The 14,422-nt window shown below is 44.7% G+C and overlaps 1 protein-coding gene across 1 annotated transcript; it reads right to left on the bottom strand.

Annotated features, from left to right (window-relative positions):
• Positions 1-358: 358 nt before the first annotated feature.
• LOC140721986 (uncharacterized) lies at positions 359-2,081 on the bottom strand. The gene has a single exon (XM_073036808.1). It carries the CDS (start codon positions 1,748-1,750, stop codon positions 797-799), a length of 954 nt encoding a protein of 317 aa, XP_072892909.1. The 5' UTR covers positions 1,751-2,081; the 3' UTR covers positions 359-796.
• Positions 2,082-14,422: the final 12,341 nt, after the last annotated feature.

Raw genomic sequence — 14,422 nt, 5'->3', positions numbered from 1 at the left:
GATTTACTATAATGTTACCTGGGTTTCAGCATCTAAGTTACAGGGAAAGGTTGAACAAGTTAGGTCTTTATTCTGTGGAGCGTAGAAGGTTGAGGCTGAACTTGATAGAGGTATTTAAAATTATGAGGGGGATAGATAAGAGTTGACGTGGATAAGCTATTGCCATTGAGAGCATGGGAGATTCAAACAAAAGTACATGAGTTGAGAGTTAGGGGGCAAAAATTTAAGGGTAACACAAGGGGGAATTTCTATACTCAGAGAGTGGTAGCTGTGTGGAACAAGCTTCCAGTAGAAGTGCGAGAAACAAGTTTGGTATTGTCATTTAAAGTAAAATTGGATAGGTATATGGACAGGATAGGAATGGAGGGTTATGGGGCTGAGTGTGTGCCAGTGGGACTAGGTGAGAGTAAGTGTTCGGCACGGATTAGAAGGGCCAAGATGGCCTGTTTCTGTGCTGTAATTGTTATATGGTTATATGAAACTCCTCCCGTGCCCAGTGACCAGGGTGCAGAACTGGGTGTGGTGAGCAGCAGCAATAATTGCAGAGTTCAGCACCGACAGTCACTCTCGAAATTACATTCAGCAACGGTGATGGACAAATATCCAGCATGCAGCTTATTGAAACTTTCTTCCCAGTGTGAACCCAGTAGTGTGTCACAAGGTTAGATAACTGAGTGAATCCCTTCCCACATTCACAGCAGGTGAACAGCCTCTCCCCAATGTGAATTCACTGATGCTCATTTGGTGGAGATGGCTGAGAGAATCTCTTTCCAATGTTTGAGCAGGTGATTGGCCGCTACCCAGAGTGAACTCGCTGGTGTTTCAGTAGATGAGATGACCGAGTGAATCCCTTCCCACATTCACAGCAGGTGAACGGCCACTCCCCAGTGTGAACTGACTGGTGTGCCAATAGGGTGGATGATCTAGTGAAATGCTTTCCACAGTCTGAGCAGGTGTACGGCTTCTCCCTAGTGTGAACTCGTTGGTGACTCTGTAGTTCGGATAAATGAGTGAATCCCTTCCCACAGTCTGAGCAGGAGAATGGCCTCTCCCCGGTGTGAACTCGTTGGTGACTCTGTAGGTGGGATGACTGAGTGAATCCCTTCCCACAGACTGAGCAGGTGAATGGCCTCTTTCCAGTGTGTACTAACTGGTGTCTCTGTAGGTGAGACAATAAAGTGAATCCTTTCCCACAGTCTGGGCAGGTGAATGGCTTCTCCCCAGTGTGAAATCGCTGGTGTCTCAGTAGATCAGATGACCAAGTGAATCTTTTCCCACAGTCTGAGCAGGTGAACGGCTTCTCCCCAGTGTGAACTCGCTGGTGACTCTGTAGGTGGGATGACTGAGTGAATGTCTTCCCACAGACTGAGCAAGTGAATGGCCTCTTTCCAGTGTGTACTGATTGGTGTCTCTGTAGGTGAGATAATAAAGTGAATCCCTTCCCACAGTCTGGGCAGGTGAATGGTTTCTCCCCAGTGTGAACCCGTTGATGACTCTGTAGGGTGGATGACTGAGTGAATCCCTTCCCACAGTCTGAGCAGGTGAATGGCTTCTCCCCAGTGTGAACTCGTTGGTGACTCTGTAGGGTGGATGACTGAGTGAATCCCTTCCCACAGTCCGAGCAGATGAACGGCCTCTCTCCAGTGTGAACTCGCTGATGTACCTTCAGCTTAGATGAGTAAGTGAATCCTTTCCCACAGTCCGAGCAGGTGAACGGCCGCTCCCCGGTGTGAACTCGCTGGTGAGCCATTAGGTCAGATGACCGAGTGAATCCTTCCCCACAAGTTCAGATGAACAGCCTCTGCCCAGTGTGAACTGACTGGTGTGTCCACAAGTGGGATGACAGACTAAATGCTTTCTTACACACAGAACAGGTGAATGGCCTTGCCCAGTATGAACTTGCTGATGTACCTTCAGTTGAAATGACAGACTGAATTCATTCCCACTTTCTGAGCAGATGAATGGGATCCCCCGTGTAAAATGACAGACATGCCAGTTAGTCAGATGATCAAGTGAATCCCTCCCCACAGTCTGAGCAGGAAAGATGATCGAGTGAATCCCTTGCTCCAGTTCTTAAATATCTGGACAGAGACAGCAAAACTTCCTTGTCATTTTTAACCTGTAAAAAGATTTACAAAATCCATCAACGAATGAAGGACAACATTTCAGATGAGATCACTATAGTTGTCAAGGTGTGATCTGTCATCACACTGTTACAGCGAGGTACAACCCAAGTTGGAGAGAGAAATTATCTTCTAACTGGGCACAGTGCTGGTATCTGAAATCAAACTCTCTGATGCTCTTCCTGTCTCTGTATGAATGGGGCATTTTTTCCATCTTCAAACTGTTACTTGGATCAGTTTGACTCTCTCCATTGGTATTATTCCCTGTTCCCATTGAGCTGCATGGGTGCCTGGCCCCACAGTAACTGAAACACTCTCATGAAAATAGGCTTTGTTGACATGCAGCTGGGATTTTCCTTTCGGTACTGTTAATTTAAAGTGCCAGTTTTAATGCCATGTAAATATCTCCTACTCAGATGTATGGTTGGTATGCACAGCTGTTAAAAGGAATTCAAGTGAATGTTAGTATTATTTAAGGTTCTTGTCAGTCATGGAAAAGTACAACACAGATGCAGGCCCTTTGGCCCATCTAGTTTGTGTTGAACTATTTAAATTGTCTACTCACATACCCCTACCATCCAGGTACATATACAAACCTTTTAGATGTTGAAAATGAGCTCGCATGCACCACTTGTGCTGGCTGCTCATTGCACACCCGGATGACCATCTGTGTGAAGAAGTTTCCCCTCATATTGCCCTTAAAGTTTCACCTTTCACCCTTAACACATGGCCTCTGGTTGTAGTCCCACCCCATCTTAGTGGTAAAAGCCAGCTTGCATTTACCTCATCTATAGCCCTCACAATTGTGGTACACCTCCATCAAAATTTCCCCTTAATCTTCTACATTCCAAGGAATAAAGCCCAGACCTGTTCAATTTCTCCTTATAACCCGTCCTCCAGACCTGACAACATCCTTGTGAATTTTCTCTGAACTCCTTCAAACTCTTTTACATCTTTCCTGCAGGTTGGTGTCTAAAATTACACACAATACTCCAAATTCTGCATCACCAATATCTTGTACAAAGTCAACATAACATCTATCTCCAGTACGCAGTACTTCGGTTCACGAAGGCCAATGTGCCAAAATCTTTCATTCCATCCCTATCGAACTGTGACACCACTTTCAGAGAAAACCTGTATTTCTAGATTCCTTTCTTCTACAACACTCCTCAGAGCCCGACCAGTCACTGTGTAAGACCTACCCTGGTAGGTCCTACCAAAGTGCAACACCTCACACTTGTCTGCATTAAATTCCATTTTCCATTTCTCAAGCCATTTTCCGAGCTGGTCCAGTTCACACTGTAAACCATGATAGTCTTCCTCACAGTCCACTACACCCCCAGTCTTGGTGTCATCCACAAATTTGCTGATCCAGCTAAACATGTTATCATCCAGATTACTGATACAGATGACAAACAACAACAGATCCATCACTGATCCCTCTGGCACACCAATAGTCACAGGCTTCCAGTCAGAGAGGCAACCATCTGCTACCACACTCTGGCTTCTCCCAAAGAAACTGTCTCATCCAATTTACTGTTTCATCTTGAATGCTGAGTAACTGAACCTTCTTGACCAACCTCCCATATGAGACTTTGCCAAGTGCCTTGCCAAAGTTCATGCAGACAACATCCACTGCCTTGCCTTCATCCAATTTCCTGATAACTTCCTCGGGAGACTCTGTAAGGTTGGTTAGACATGACCTACCATGCACAAAGCCATGCTGTCTATCCTTAATCAATCCACAACTATCCAAATACTTATATATCCGGTTCCTGCACATGTGCAAAAAATCACACCGATCTATTTTGTTACCTCATGTGGATTACCATTCTGATCTACCAGAGGTTTAATTTTTTCCCTTGCAATCTTTTTGCTCTTAACCTATCTGCAGAATCCCTGAGGATTCTCCTTCACCTTGTCTGCTGGGGCAACCTCATGCCTTCTTTTATTTCTTTCATAAGTGTTCACTTGAATTTCCTGTACTTCATAAGTACCCCCATTTGTTCTTTATCTGCCTGTACCTGGTATGCACCTCCTATTTATAGATTTGGGTGATGAAAGTCAAAGGGGTGATAGAGCTGCATGGTGGGAGGAGGGCGTAGGTGGGGGGGGGGGGTTTAAACTAAAGTTGCAGGGGGCCGGAATAATGGAACAGAGGGTGGAGGGGTTTTGGAGACAGTTGTTGTTCTGTCCTCAGTGTCCTCAGACAAAGTCAGGAATAGTGCAGTGACTATGCTGACCCCTGTATATTTCAATACAAGGAGCAGTGTAGGACAGGCAGATGTGTTCAGGGATGGATCAACACCTGGAATTATGACACCAGGATCTGGCAACTGTGACAGGCTGCTTTATGGAAAAGGTGTGCTTGGTAAATGGGAGGCCTTCAAATCTAAATATTGATAGTACAAAGCGGGTATGTGCTTGTCAGAATAAAAGGAAAAGGTAGAAACTGTAGGGAACCTTGGTTTTTAAGAGATATTGAGACCCTGGTGAAGGACAAAATGGAGTTGCATAACAGGGATAGGCAGGCAGGTTCTTACGGAGTATAAGAAATGCAAGAGAACACATAAGAAATAAATCAGGATGACTAAAAGAAGGCATGAGGTTGCTGTCGCAGAAAAGATGAAGGATAATCATCAGGGATTCCAGAGATAGATTAAGAGCAAAAGGATTGCAAGGCACAAAGTTGATCCTCTGGAAGACTGGAATGGCAATCCACGTGTGGAACCAAAGCAGATGGGGGAGATGTTAAATATGTTTTCATCTCTATTTACTCAGGAGATGGACACAGGGTCTATGGGAGTGTGGAAAAGAGGCATTAAAATCGTGGACCCTCTACAGTTTAAAGAAGAGAAGTTATTTTGCTGTTCAAAATAGAACATCGAAATCTACAGTGTATTCCATGCCATTCAGCCTAAAATGTTGCGCTAACAATGTAACTTACTCTAGTAACTGCCTAGATTTTAGAAAAAATCATGGACCCTGTACAGATTAAAGAAGAGGAGCTGTTTGCTATTCTGTGGCAGATTAGGGTGGATACATCTCCAGGGCATGACAAGGTAGAAACTGCATAGCCCTCTAATTTTCTAAGTTCCATGTACCTATCTAAGAGTCTGTTAAAAGACCCCATTGTACCTGCCTGGACCACTGCTACTGGCAGTGCATTCCACCCACCCACCACTCTCCGTATAAAGAACTTACCCCATGACATCCCCTCGGTAACTATTTCAAAGCACCTTAAAACTATGCCCCCTCGTGTTAACCATTTCAACCCTGGAGAAAAATCTTCTGGCCACCCACACGCTCAATACCCCTCATCATTTTATACACCTAAAAAAGGCTCTAAATATAAACAAGGAAATTATACATTGCACAATCTACTTTCCACAATTCAGTACACTTACACAGACAGGTGTGTAAAAAGGGCCCAAAGGATATCAGGGAAGAACAGGCCAAATTCACCACCACCACAAACTGTTCCTGCTGTGACCATCGAGGTAACAGTACCACAGCAAAAGGACCAACAGGCTCCGGGACATCATCTTCCACCAGGCAATCAGACTGATTAATTCATGCTGATACAATTGCATTTTCCTCATGTTTATGAAGTATGTATGTGATAAAGTCAACTCAATTCACCCTCTCCACTATCTGTTCTGTCATTCTGACTCCCATACCTTCTACAGCTTATTGTAACCACATCACCTCTCCCCCCCACCAGCAAGCCTTACCACTAGGATATTCATCCCCTGTTGTTCTGTTCCACTAACTAACAAATCCCCTATCAGCTATTTGACTTTCCTTTGCCAGGTAATTCCCCCCAATAAAGTGGTCTACTGTTGTTGTGTGGGATATCAACAAGAGTACTCTGCTATTTAACCTTATTCCCCTTCCTGGCTCTCACCCAGTGTCCTGTGTCCTGAACCTTGGGTGTAACTTACCCATATTCATGTCATATCTATCACCCCCTCCAACTGCTGGATGATCTGGAATTCACCCATTTCAAATTCCAGCTCCTTGAAGTGCAGGGTTACAAGCTGCAGCTGGATGCACATCTTGTAGGTGAGGGCATCAGGGACACTGGAGGTCTCCCCAACTTCCCACCAATGTCCCCTCTAATTTGTAATGACCCTTGTGCACATAAACCTTGTACTGTGCATTTTTTTAACCCAGTGACAACATGCGCACAGTGAATTTAATATAGAGAGGAATTCATTTTCACAGCTGGCAAATCACTGTCGATAGGAAATTTGACCTCTTCTGGGTTTGATCCAGTTCATCTGCACTCTCACACAACCTATGTAGCAGGCCTGGAATGGGTAATGAAGGATTTTCTCACCAAAGCCTTTGCATATTGTCAATATCTGGTTGGCTTGCTAAATGATGCTTTAAAACAGGGGTGTCAAACTCATTTTAGGTCACGGGCCGGATTGAGCAAAATGCAGCTTCATACGGGCCGGATCAGTCGGACGCGTGCGAACGCAGCTTTCGTTGCCTCCGTTTTTTCAGCCTGCTCTCATGTGTCTCAGCCTCTGCTATAACTACAAAGTGTTTTTCTTTACAAATTTGGTTTCTTATGAAGAAGACTGCCAAGCAAGACTGCCGAATAAACACTAAAAACCCTGAAAACCTGGTACCTGAATAAACTCAGCATTAGCCATATCATACGCCATAGGCTCTTCGCATTACTGGGGCCAGCTTTAATAGTAATTAGATATTATCTCACGGGCCTTGAGTTTGACATATATGCTTTAAAAAGTCAGATTTCCAAATATCAAGCCATTTCTTCTCACTTGCAAATTCTCCAGCAACTTTTGCATCATCACAATGCACACATGTATCACCAGTTTCTGTAGTGTACATAAATATTTCCCATGAATCCTCTCCCAGGTGACAGATGGTGGTGAACTCATTGATGGCAATGTAGTCCATCTCATTGGAGTCTGGCACATTCCAGATGTGAAAGCTACTTGTTTGATATCATTATGTACCCAGAGAGAATGGGACAAAATATCTTCTCACCGGTAGAAAAGTCCAGAACAAGAGGAGTTTGAACAAGCAACACACACACACAAAATGCAGGAGGAACTCAGCAGACCAGGCAGCAACCATCGAAAAGTGTACTAATGATGAATTCCGCCGGCATTTTGTGTTTGTTGTTTGGATTTCCAACATCTGTGGATTTTCTCTTATTAAGGATTGGAGGTAGAACAAAGGTGGCTTTCTCACAGCTGATGTAAAAAAAAGTTCCCTTTCTCCGAGTTCCTAATCCTTGCATTCAGATAGCTGGAGCTCAGCTCTGTCTGAGAGATGCATTGGCTCCCATTCCCTCATCAGCCCTAAGCTCCCCGGGGCCCGTGCACGGATCGTGGGGATGACAGAGAGGGAAAAAAAAGACAGGACTGTCCCGGGATTGCGGGCCATAATGGCCACACCTCAAGGGCATTGTCCCGAAGTTGGAGTTTAAATTAGCTGAATGGAGAATAACTCTCACCTGCATTGAAATTTTCCAAGGCCTTTTCTGTACTGCGCGCATACGTGTACACAGTGACGTCAACAGCCCTGACGCCTGCTCATTCGATCGGTGCATCAGCGCCGGCCAAAAACTGTGACGCAAGTCCTTATGGGTAATCACGACGCCATTAAACATTTCTGCAAGCACTGGTTCAATGTCCATACCTCATTTTTTTTCGTGTGTATAGAAAAATCAGCAGCTGTTTTAACGCAGAAAGCGGCTCCCATATACAATATACTCAATATCAACGTGTATCTCATGCCAAGGTAAAATGCAGATGTGAAACACGAGAGATTCTGCAGTTACTGGAAATACAGAGACGTACACACACAAAATGCTGGAGGAGCTCTGCAGTTCAGCCGGCAACTAAGCAGAGGAGTACACAGACTCGGCATGCTGAAGGGGCTCGGCCTAAACGTAGACTGTTTATTCCTCTCCATATTTGCTGCCTCATCTGTTGATTTCCACCAGTATTTTGCAGAACTTAACCACCTTCTTTTTCGGTCAGCCAGTTTCCAAATGTTTCTGATCTTTCTTTTGTAGCCGCATGCTGCTGGTCTGATTCCTGCTCCTCCTCCTCCTCGTAAACTCTGGACTGCATCCTTCTCCGGAGCCCCAAAGCCCTGGCTCAGGCTGGCAACTCTCTGGTTTCTGACTCTGCTCCATCGAAGATTCATTCACTAGTCTGCTGTCAGACTTTAGAGGTGCATTGTTTTACGAAACCGCGGGTTCGTTTACTTGAGTGTCGCTTTAAGTGCCAGAGTAAGGCGGGACTGTGACGTCAGAGAGAGCGAGAGAGAGAGAGAGACACACACAGAGAGAGAGAGAGAGAGAGAGAAAGAGAGAGAGAGAGAGAGAGAGAGAGAGAGACTGTTGGAACATCAGCTTCTCACTGCTACGAGTTGGAACTCTTCCATGCCCAAAAGACTGGGTTGATCATCAGCACGCAGTGCAAAACGTATGTGTGACTGTCACTTCGTATAATTAGATAGATAGATAGATAGATACTTTATTCATCCCCAAGGGGAAATTCAATGTTCCTCCAGTATGATATCACATAAACACAAGACAGACCAAGACTAACTGACCAAAAAAACCACATAATTATAACATACAGTTTACAACAGTGCAAAGCAATACCATAATTTGATAAGAGCAGACCATGGGCACGGTAAAAAAAAGTCTCAAGTCCCAGATAGCCCCATCATCTCACGCAGATGGCAGAAGGAAGAAACCTCCAACGTGGCAAAACTTCCCGATGCAGCCTCTGGAAGCACCCGAGCACAGCCAACTGTGAGTCCGTCCGAAAACTTCCGACAACTTCGTGCCTCCGACCAGCCCTCCGACACCGAGCACCGAGCACCATCTCTGCCGAGTGCTTCAACCCCGGCTCCGGCCACCAAGCAACAGGCAAAGCCGAGGATTCGGGGCCTTCCTCCTCTGGAGATCTCTCCGATCGCTCAGTAGCAGCGTCAGCAGCACAGGCATGTCAGAAGTTTCGCCAGATGTTCCTCCCGTGCTTCACACATCCGTCTCAATCAAATCAGGATTGTGCACGGCCCCTACTTACAGATAACGGATATTCCTTACTGGAGTGGCCGCTGCGCCCTGCGTCGTCGCGCCGCCATCTTGATGTTAATTCATACGTGTGGATTTGTTGGAGTATCCCGTGCTATCACTTCTGTTGGCCATTACCTGGGAATCGGGGTGTTCTGTGGTAACCACTTGAAGACGATAATTCCTGTCACTGTCACCTGGTGATATTTTGAAGTGAATTTCGGAACGAATCGACGGCTAAGATCTTCGGCGACTGTTAATTTCGTTTACCCAGCGTAAAATGTGTGCGTGGAATTCTTCGTAATTGCCTTCTCTCTACATGTTCGTGTGGATTTACAAATCTCTCCTTTCACTCACTTATTCCGTGGATTACTGAACTTTTCTACTTTACCATCTTAAGACGTTAAACATTGTTTCCCAAGCTTGATAGTTTAGGAGCTACATATACGCATTACACTGTTAACTTCTGTTTATTTTGTTTAATCTTTTATATTTGGAGTAGATACTAATAAAGATAGTGGTTTTTCACATCGAAACCAGACTCCATTAGTGATCTGTTGCTCCTGGTACGTAACAATTGCAACAACCCAGCTGTCTGAGGCACCGTCCTTTAAAATTGGTGAAAATGACCCAAACGTTGAAAAGGAGCAGGGAAGAAGGAGTTTTAACCAACTTTGTCCAGAGCCCTGAAGAAAGTCAAAACCACAGTGAGCTCATCGTCTTATTCAGCCCTGGAGAAAATCATGCAGGGAATTCATGCAGGTGTATAAGATGATGAGAGGCATTGGTCGTGTGGATAGTCAGAGGCTTTTTCCCAGGGCTGAAACGGCTAACACGAGGGGCAGAGGTTTAAGCTGCTTGGAAGTACTGCAGAGGAGATGTCAGAGCAAAGTTTTTTAAAGCAAAGAGTGGTGTGTGTGCGTGTGGAATGGACTGCGAGCGACGGTTGTAGAGGCGGATAGAATAGGGTCTTTTAAGAGACTCTTAGATAGGTACATGGAGCTTAGGAAAATAGGTGGCTATGCGGTAGGGTAATTCAGGCAGAGTTAGAGTAAGTTACATGGTCGGCACAACATTGTGGGCCAAAGCGTCTGTAATGTCCTGTAGATTTCTATGATTTTATGAAATTCAAGGGAAATCTCCTAGAGTGGCGACTAGCTGCAACCGGTAATCACAGGGAGATTGAATGGGGAGTGGCAGGGATATATTTCTAAATACTGATATGGAACAGAAACATGGCCTCTCTAGTGTACATTCTGAGTCTGGCAGAGACAGTCAGTACCTGAGACACGGGATTTGAAACAGAACTGGTTTATCTTTCACAGATCCACAATATTAAACATCAGTCCAGTTTAAGGTTAACATCAGCAGAACAGACTCTTCCAATGCTCAGTGACCAGGGTTCAGTCCTGGGTGCGATGAGCAGCTGAAAGAACTGCAGAATCTGACAGTAACAGTCCCTCATGAACCTGCAGCTGCCTTCAGTCCACCGTGATGGGTTAAACATTTAACACAGAGCTGATTTGAACTTCCTCCCTGATGTGAAGTTGCTGGTGTTGCAGCAGCTGGGATGACTGAGTAAAACTCTTTGCTCACTCCGGACAGAAATGTGGCCTCTATTTATTGTGAAATCACCGGAGCATCACAAGGTGGGTTAACTGAATGTGTCTCTTTGCACACACGGAGCAGGTGAACGGCCGCTTCCCAGTGCGAAGCTGTTGGTGTATCTGCGATGGCCGATTGAATCCCTTCCAAAATGAGTGCCAGTGAATGACATCAACACGTACAAACAAGCTGGATGAACTCAGCATCCGTTGAAACGAGCTGTCAACTTTTCGGGCCGAGACACTTCGTCAGTGAATGACATCACACTGCTATCAACGTCGTGGCAATGTATCCAATCAGATCACGAACACGTGATCGGGCTGTCTTGCAGCGAGTGGGGCGCTGTCTTCTCCCGTATCTCCGCCCCCACATTCAAGGATCGGTGACATGCAAGCGCTGGTGAACTGACAGATACAGCGGAAACAACGTTTGAGATTCCCATACACAAATCCTTGATCTTTCTACACTGTTGAAAGTTTACAAAGCACGTCACTGGGAGAAGGGACAACATTTCAACTCAGATAATTTTAGTCTCCATGGTGCCTTCTGATAAAAACACTGTCACAGCTCAAAACAATTTGGAGGAACAAGACTTCATCTTCTAACTGGCTACAGTTCCGGCATCAGGGACAATATCAAACTCTCTGCTTCCCTCTCTGTATCAAAATGGATCATTCCTCCCCTTCATCAGTCTGTGACTTGGCTCAGTTTGTCTGTCTCCTTCGCATTCTTAGAAGGATGAGAGGGGATCTGAATGAAACAGGTAAGATTATTAATGGATTGGACACGCTAGATCACATTTTATTTACACGGCTGCCACCAGAAACTTTCTTCTTCTTCTTCTTCTTCTTCTTCTTCTTCTTCTTCTTCTTCTTCTTCTTCTTCTTCTTCTTCTTCTTCTTCTTCTTCTTCTTCTTCTTCTTCTTCTTCTTCTTTTATTATTATATTATTATTATTATTATTATTATGTCCCTCCTGGCATTTGACGGTGGTAAACTCAGAGTCAGCAATGTTATTGACCTCAGGAGTAGGTGACTGAGGGAGGAGGAGGAGCAGTCAGCAGAGGGGGCGTGTCCAGACAGGTATACAAAGATGGGACCCGAGGTAGTGATTGGACTGAGGAAGGGGGAAAACAGAAATAAATCAAAGATGGCGTGCAACGGAGATTATAGAAAGAACAGGCAGAGATGAAGCTTAATCAAACCAGTGGCATGAGTTACAGGGCAATAGAGTCATTGTGCAATTAAAACAGAAAGCAGCACATACTGGACTGAGAGTGCTGTATTTGAATGCACGGCAGCATCAGGAATACAATGGACAATCTTGAAATCCACCTACAGATTGGCAACATGACGCTGTGGCTATCTGTGAAACTTGGCTAAAGAATGGGCGGCCATTTGCAGCTGGAAGTCCAACGATGTACGGTGTATCTGAAAGAGAGGGGAGTAGGCACAGGAAGTGGTGTGGCCCTGTGTACAATATTAAATCATTGGATGGAGATGACATATGACTGGAAGGTGTAGAGTCCTCTATGGGGTTGAATTAAGAGCAGGGATGCGATGGGTGAGTCTCTGTAAGGCACTCGTGAGATCACACAGACTATTGTGTGCAGTTTTGGGATCCTTATTTTAGAAATGATATACTGTCATTGTAGAGGGGTTTAGAGAAGATTCACTAGAATTTATTCCAGCAATGAAAGGTTACCATATGAGCAAGGTCTGACAGCTCTTGGGCTGTGTCCCTTGGAGTTCTGGAGAATAATAGGGATCTCATAGAAACATTCTGAATGTTAAAAGACCATTAAAGATTAGATATGGCAAAGTAAATTTCCAATGGTAGGGGATACTAGGACAAGATGGGGATGTCTTCAGAATTGAAGGACGTCCATTTTGGAATGGAGATGCGGATAAATTACTTCAGTCAGTGGGTGGTAAATCTGTGGAATTTGTTGCCATGAGTGGCTGTGAAGCCAGAGTCATTGGGTGTATTTAAGGCAGAGATAGATAGCCTCTTGATTAGCCAGCGCATCAAAGGGGTATGGGACCAAGTCAGGGGAGTGGAGATGACAGGAAGAATTGGGAACAGCCCATTATTGAATGACGGAAAGACTCGGTGGGCCGAATGGCCAACTTCTGCTCCAATAATTTTATGGACTTATGGTCTATTCCACTGTTTGTCCCTGCCAAAGTGCAGCCAATATTTCTGGATGCCTGACCCATTCATATGAGAATTTAACCTTTACTATTTTTCTGAGCTTCTCATCAATGTGGACAGTTTCAGTTAAGCTTTGCTCCAGAATATCCACACAATTAAAAGTGTTTAGTTTAGTTTTTTTGTTTATTTTTGCACTACTTATATAATTTAACGATTTAATATGTATATTATTGTAATTCATAGTTGTTAAAATCTATTGTTATGAATTAGGTCTCCTGTTGCCGCAGAGACAACAGATTTCATGACATATGCCGGTGCTATTAAACCTGATCCTGATATTGATATGGGAGACACACCACCGGTCACCTGATCCCAGTTACCGCAGATCGTAATGCGAGATTGAAGCCTTTTCCATTTATTTGCATTCCTCAGAAATTACAACAGTCAGTAAAGTTTCCTTCTGAGTTTCCAAAGCAGAAGCTAAGTCTGTCCTAATATTTCCACACAATTAAAATGGGATATTGTTTATTCATATCACGTACTGAGCTACAGTGAATAGCTTGCCTGACGTACCATCCACACAGATCAATACGTTACGACAGTACATTGAGTTGATATATGACAAGACAATAACTGTAACAAAGCATTATGGCTGCAGAGAAAGTGCAGTGCAGATAGACATATGGTGCAGGGTCACGTCGAGTTACACTGTGAGGTCGATTACATTTTATCATTCATTTGGCTTATAACCACAGACAGGAAGCCGACCTTGAGCCGGGTGGTTCGCGCTTTAAAGCTTTTGTATCTCTTCCCCGATGGGGGAGCGGGTTTGCAGCAAGAATGTCCAGGTTGTGAGGATCTTTGAGTATATGGCCTGCTTTTCCGAGGCAGGGGAAGTGTAGGAAGAGTCCATGGAGGGGAGGCTTGTTTCTCTGATGTTCTCTGCTCTCCAAAGTTCTCTGCAGTCATGGGCAGAGCAGTAGCCATACGAAGGCGGAGAAGTATCGACAAGAATCTCAGAGACCTCGGCCTTCACCCTGTCTTGTGTATGCTGGATCCTGGACTTCCTGTCAGATCGCGAGAGTGGGCTCCCCTCACCTCTGTCTCTCTGACCCCCAGCACACATACACCACAGAGGTGTCTCCTTGCCCCCTCCTTACTCTCTGTATATCCATGACTTGTGTCGTCACCCACAGCTCCAATCTGCTTATTAAATTTGCTGACGAACACTACACTGACTGGCCTAATCTCAAATAATAACGAGACAGCCGACAGAGAAGAAGTCATCACCCCGACACAGTGGTGTCAAGAAAATAACCTCTCCCCTCATTGTGTCAAAAACAAAGGAGCTGGTTGTGGATTACAGGAGGAATGGAAACATGGACCAAATTCAACATGTTCAAGTCCGTTATTGCACATTTAAATATTGATCATGACAGAAAGTACTGTATATAAAATACGGTTT

This window comes from Hemitrygon akajei, unplaced genomic scaffold (assembly GCF_048418815.1).
Source record: "Hemitrygon akajei unplaced genomic scaffold, sHemAka1.3 Scf000066, whole genome shotgun sequence".
NCBI lineage: Eukaryota > Metazoa > Chordata > Chondrichthyes > Myliobatiformes > Dasyatidae > Hemitrygon > Hemitrygon akajei.
The sequence above is the reverse complement of the archived record's forward strand: the minus strand, read 5'-3'. Positions and strand labels throughout refer to the sequence as shown.

What these genes read in the sequence shown, in the direction of transcription:
- LOC140721986 (XM_073036808.1), bottom strand. Translation starts at nt 1,750, where the DNA reads ATGGCTCACCAGCGAGTTCACACCGGGGAGCGGCCGTTCACCTGCTCG.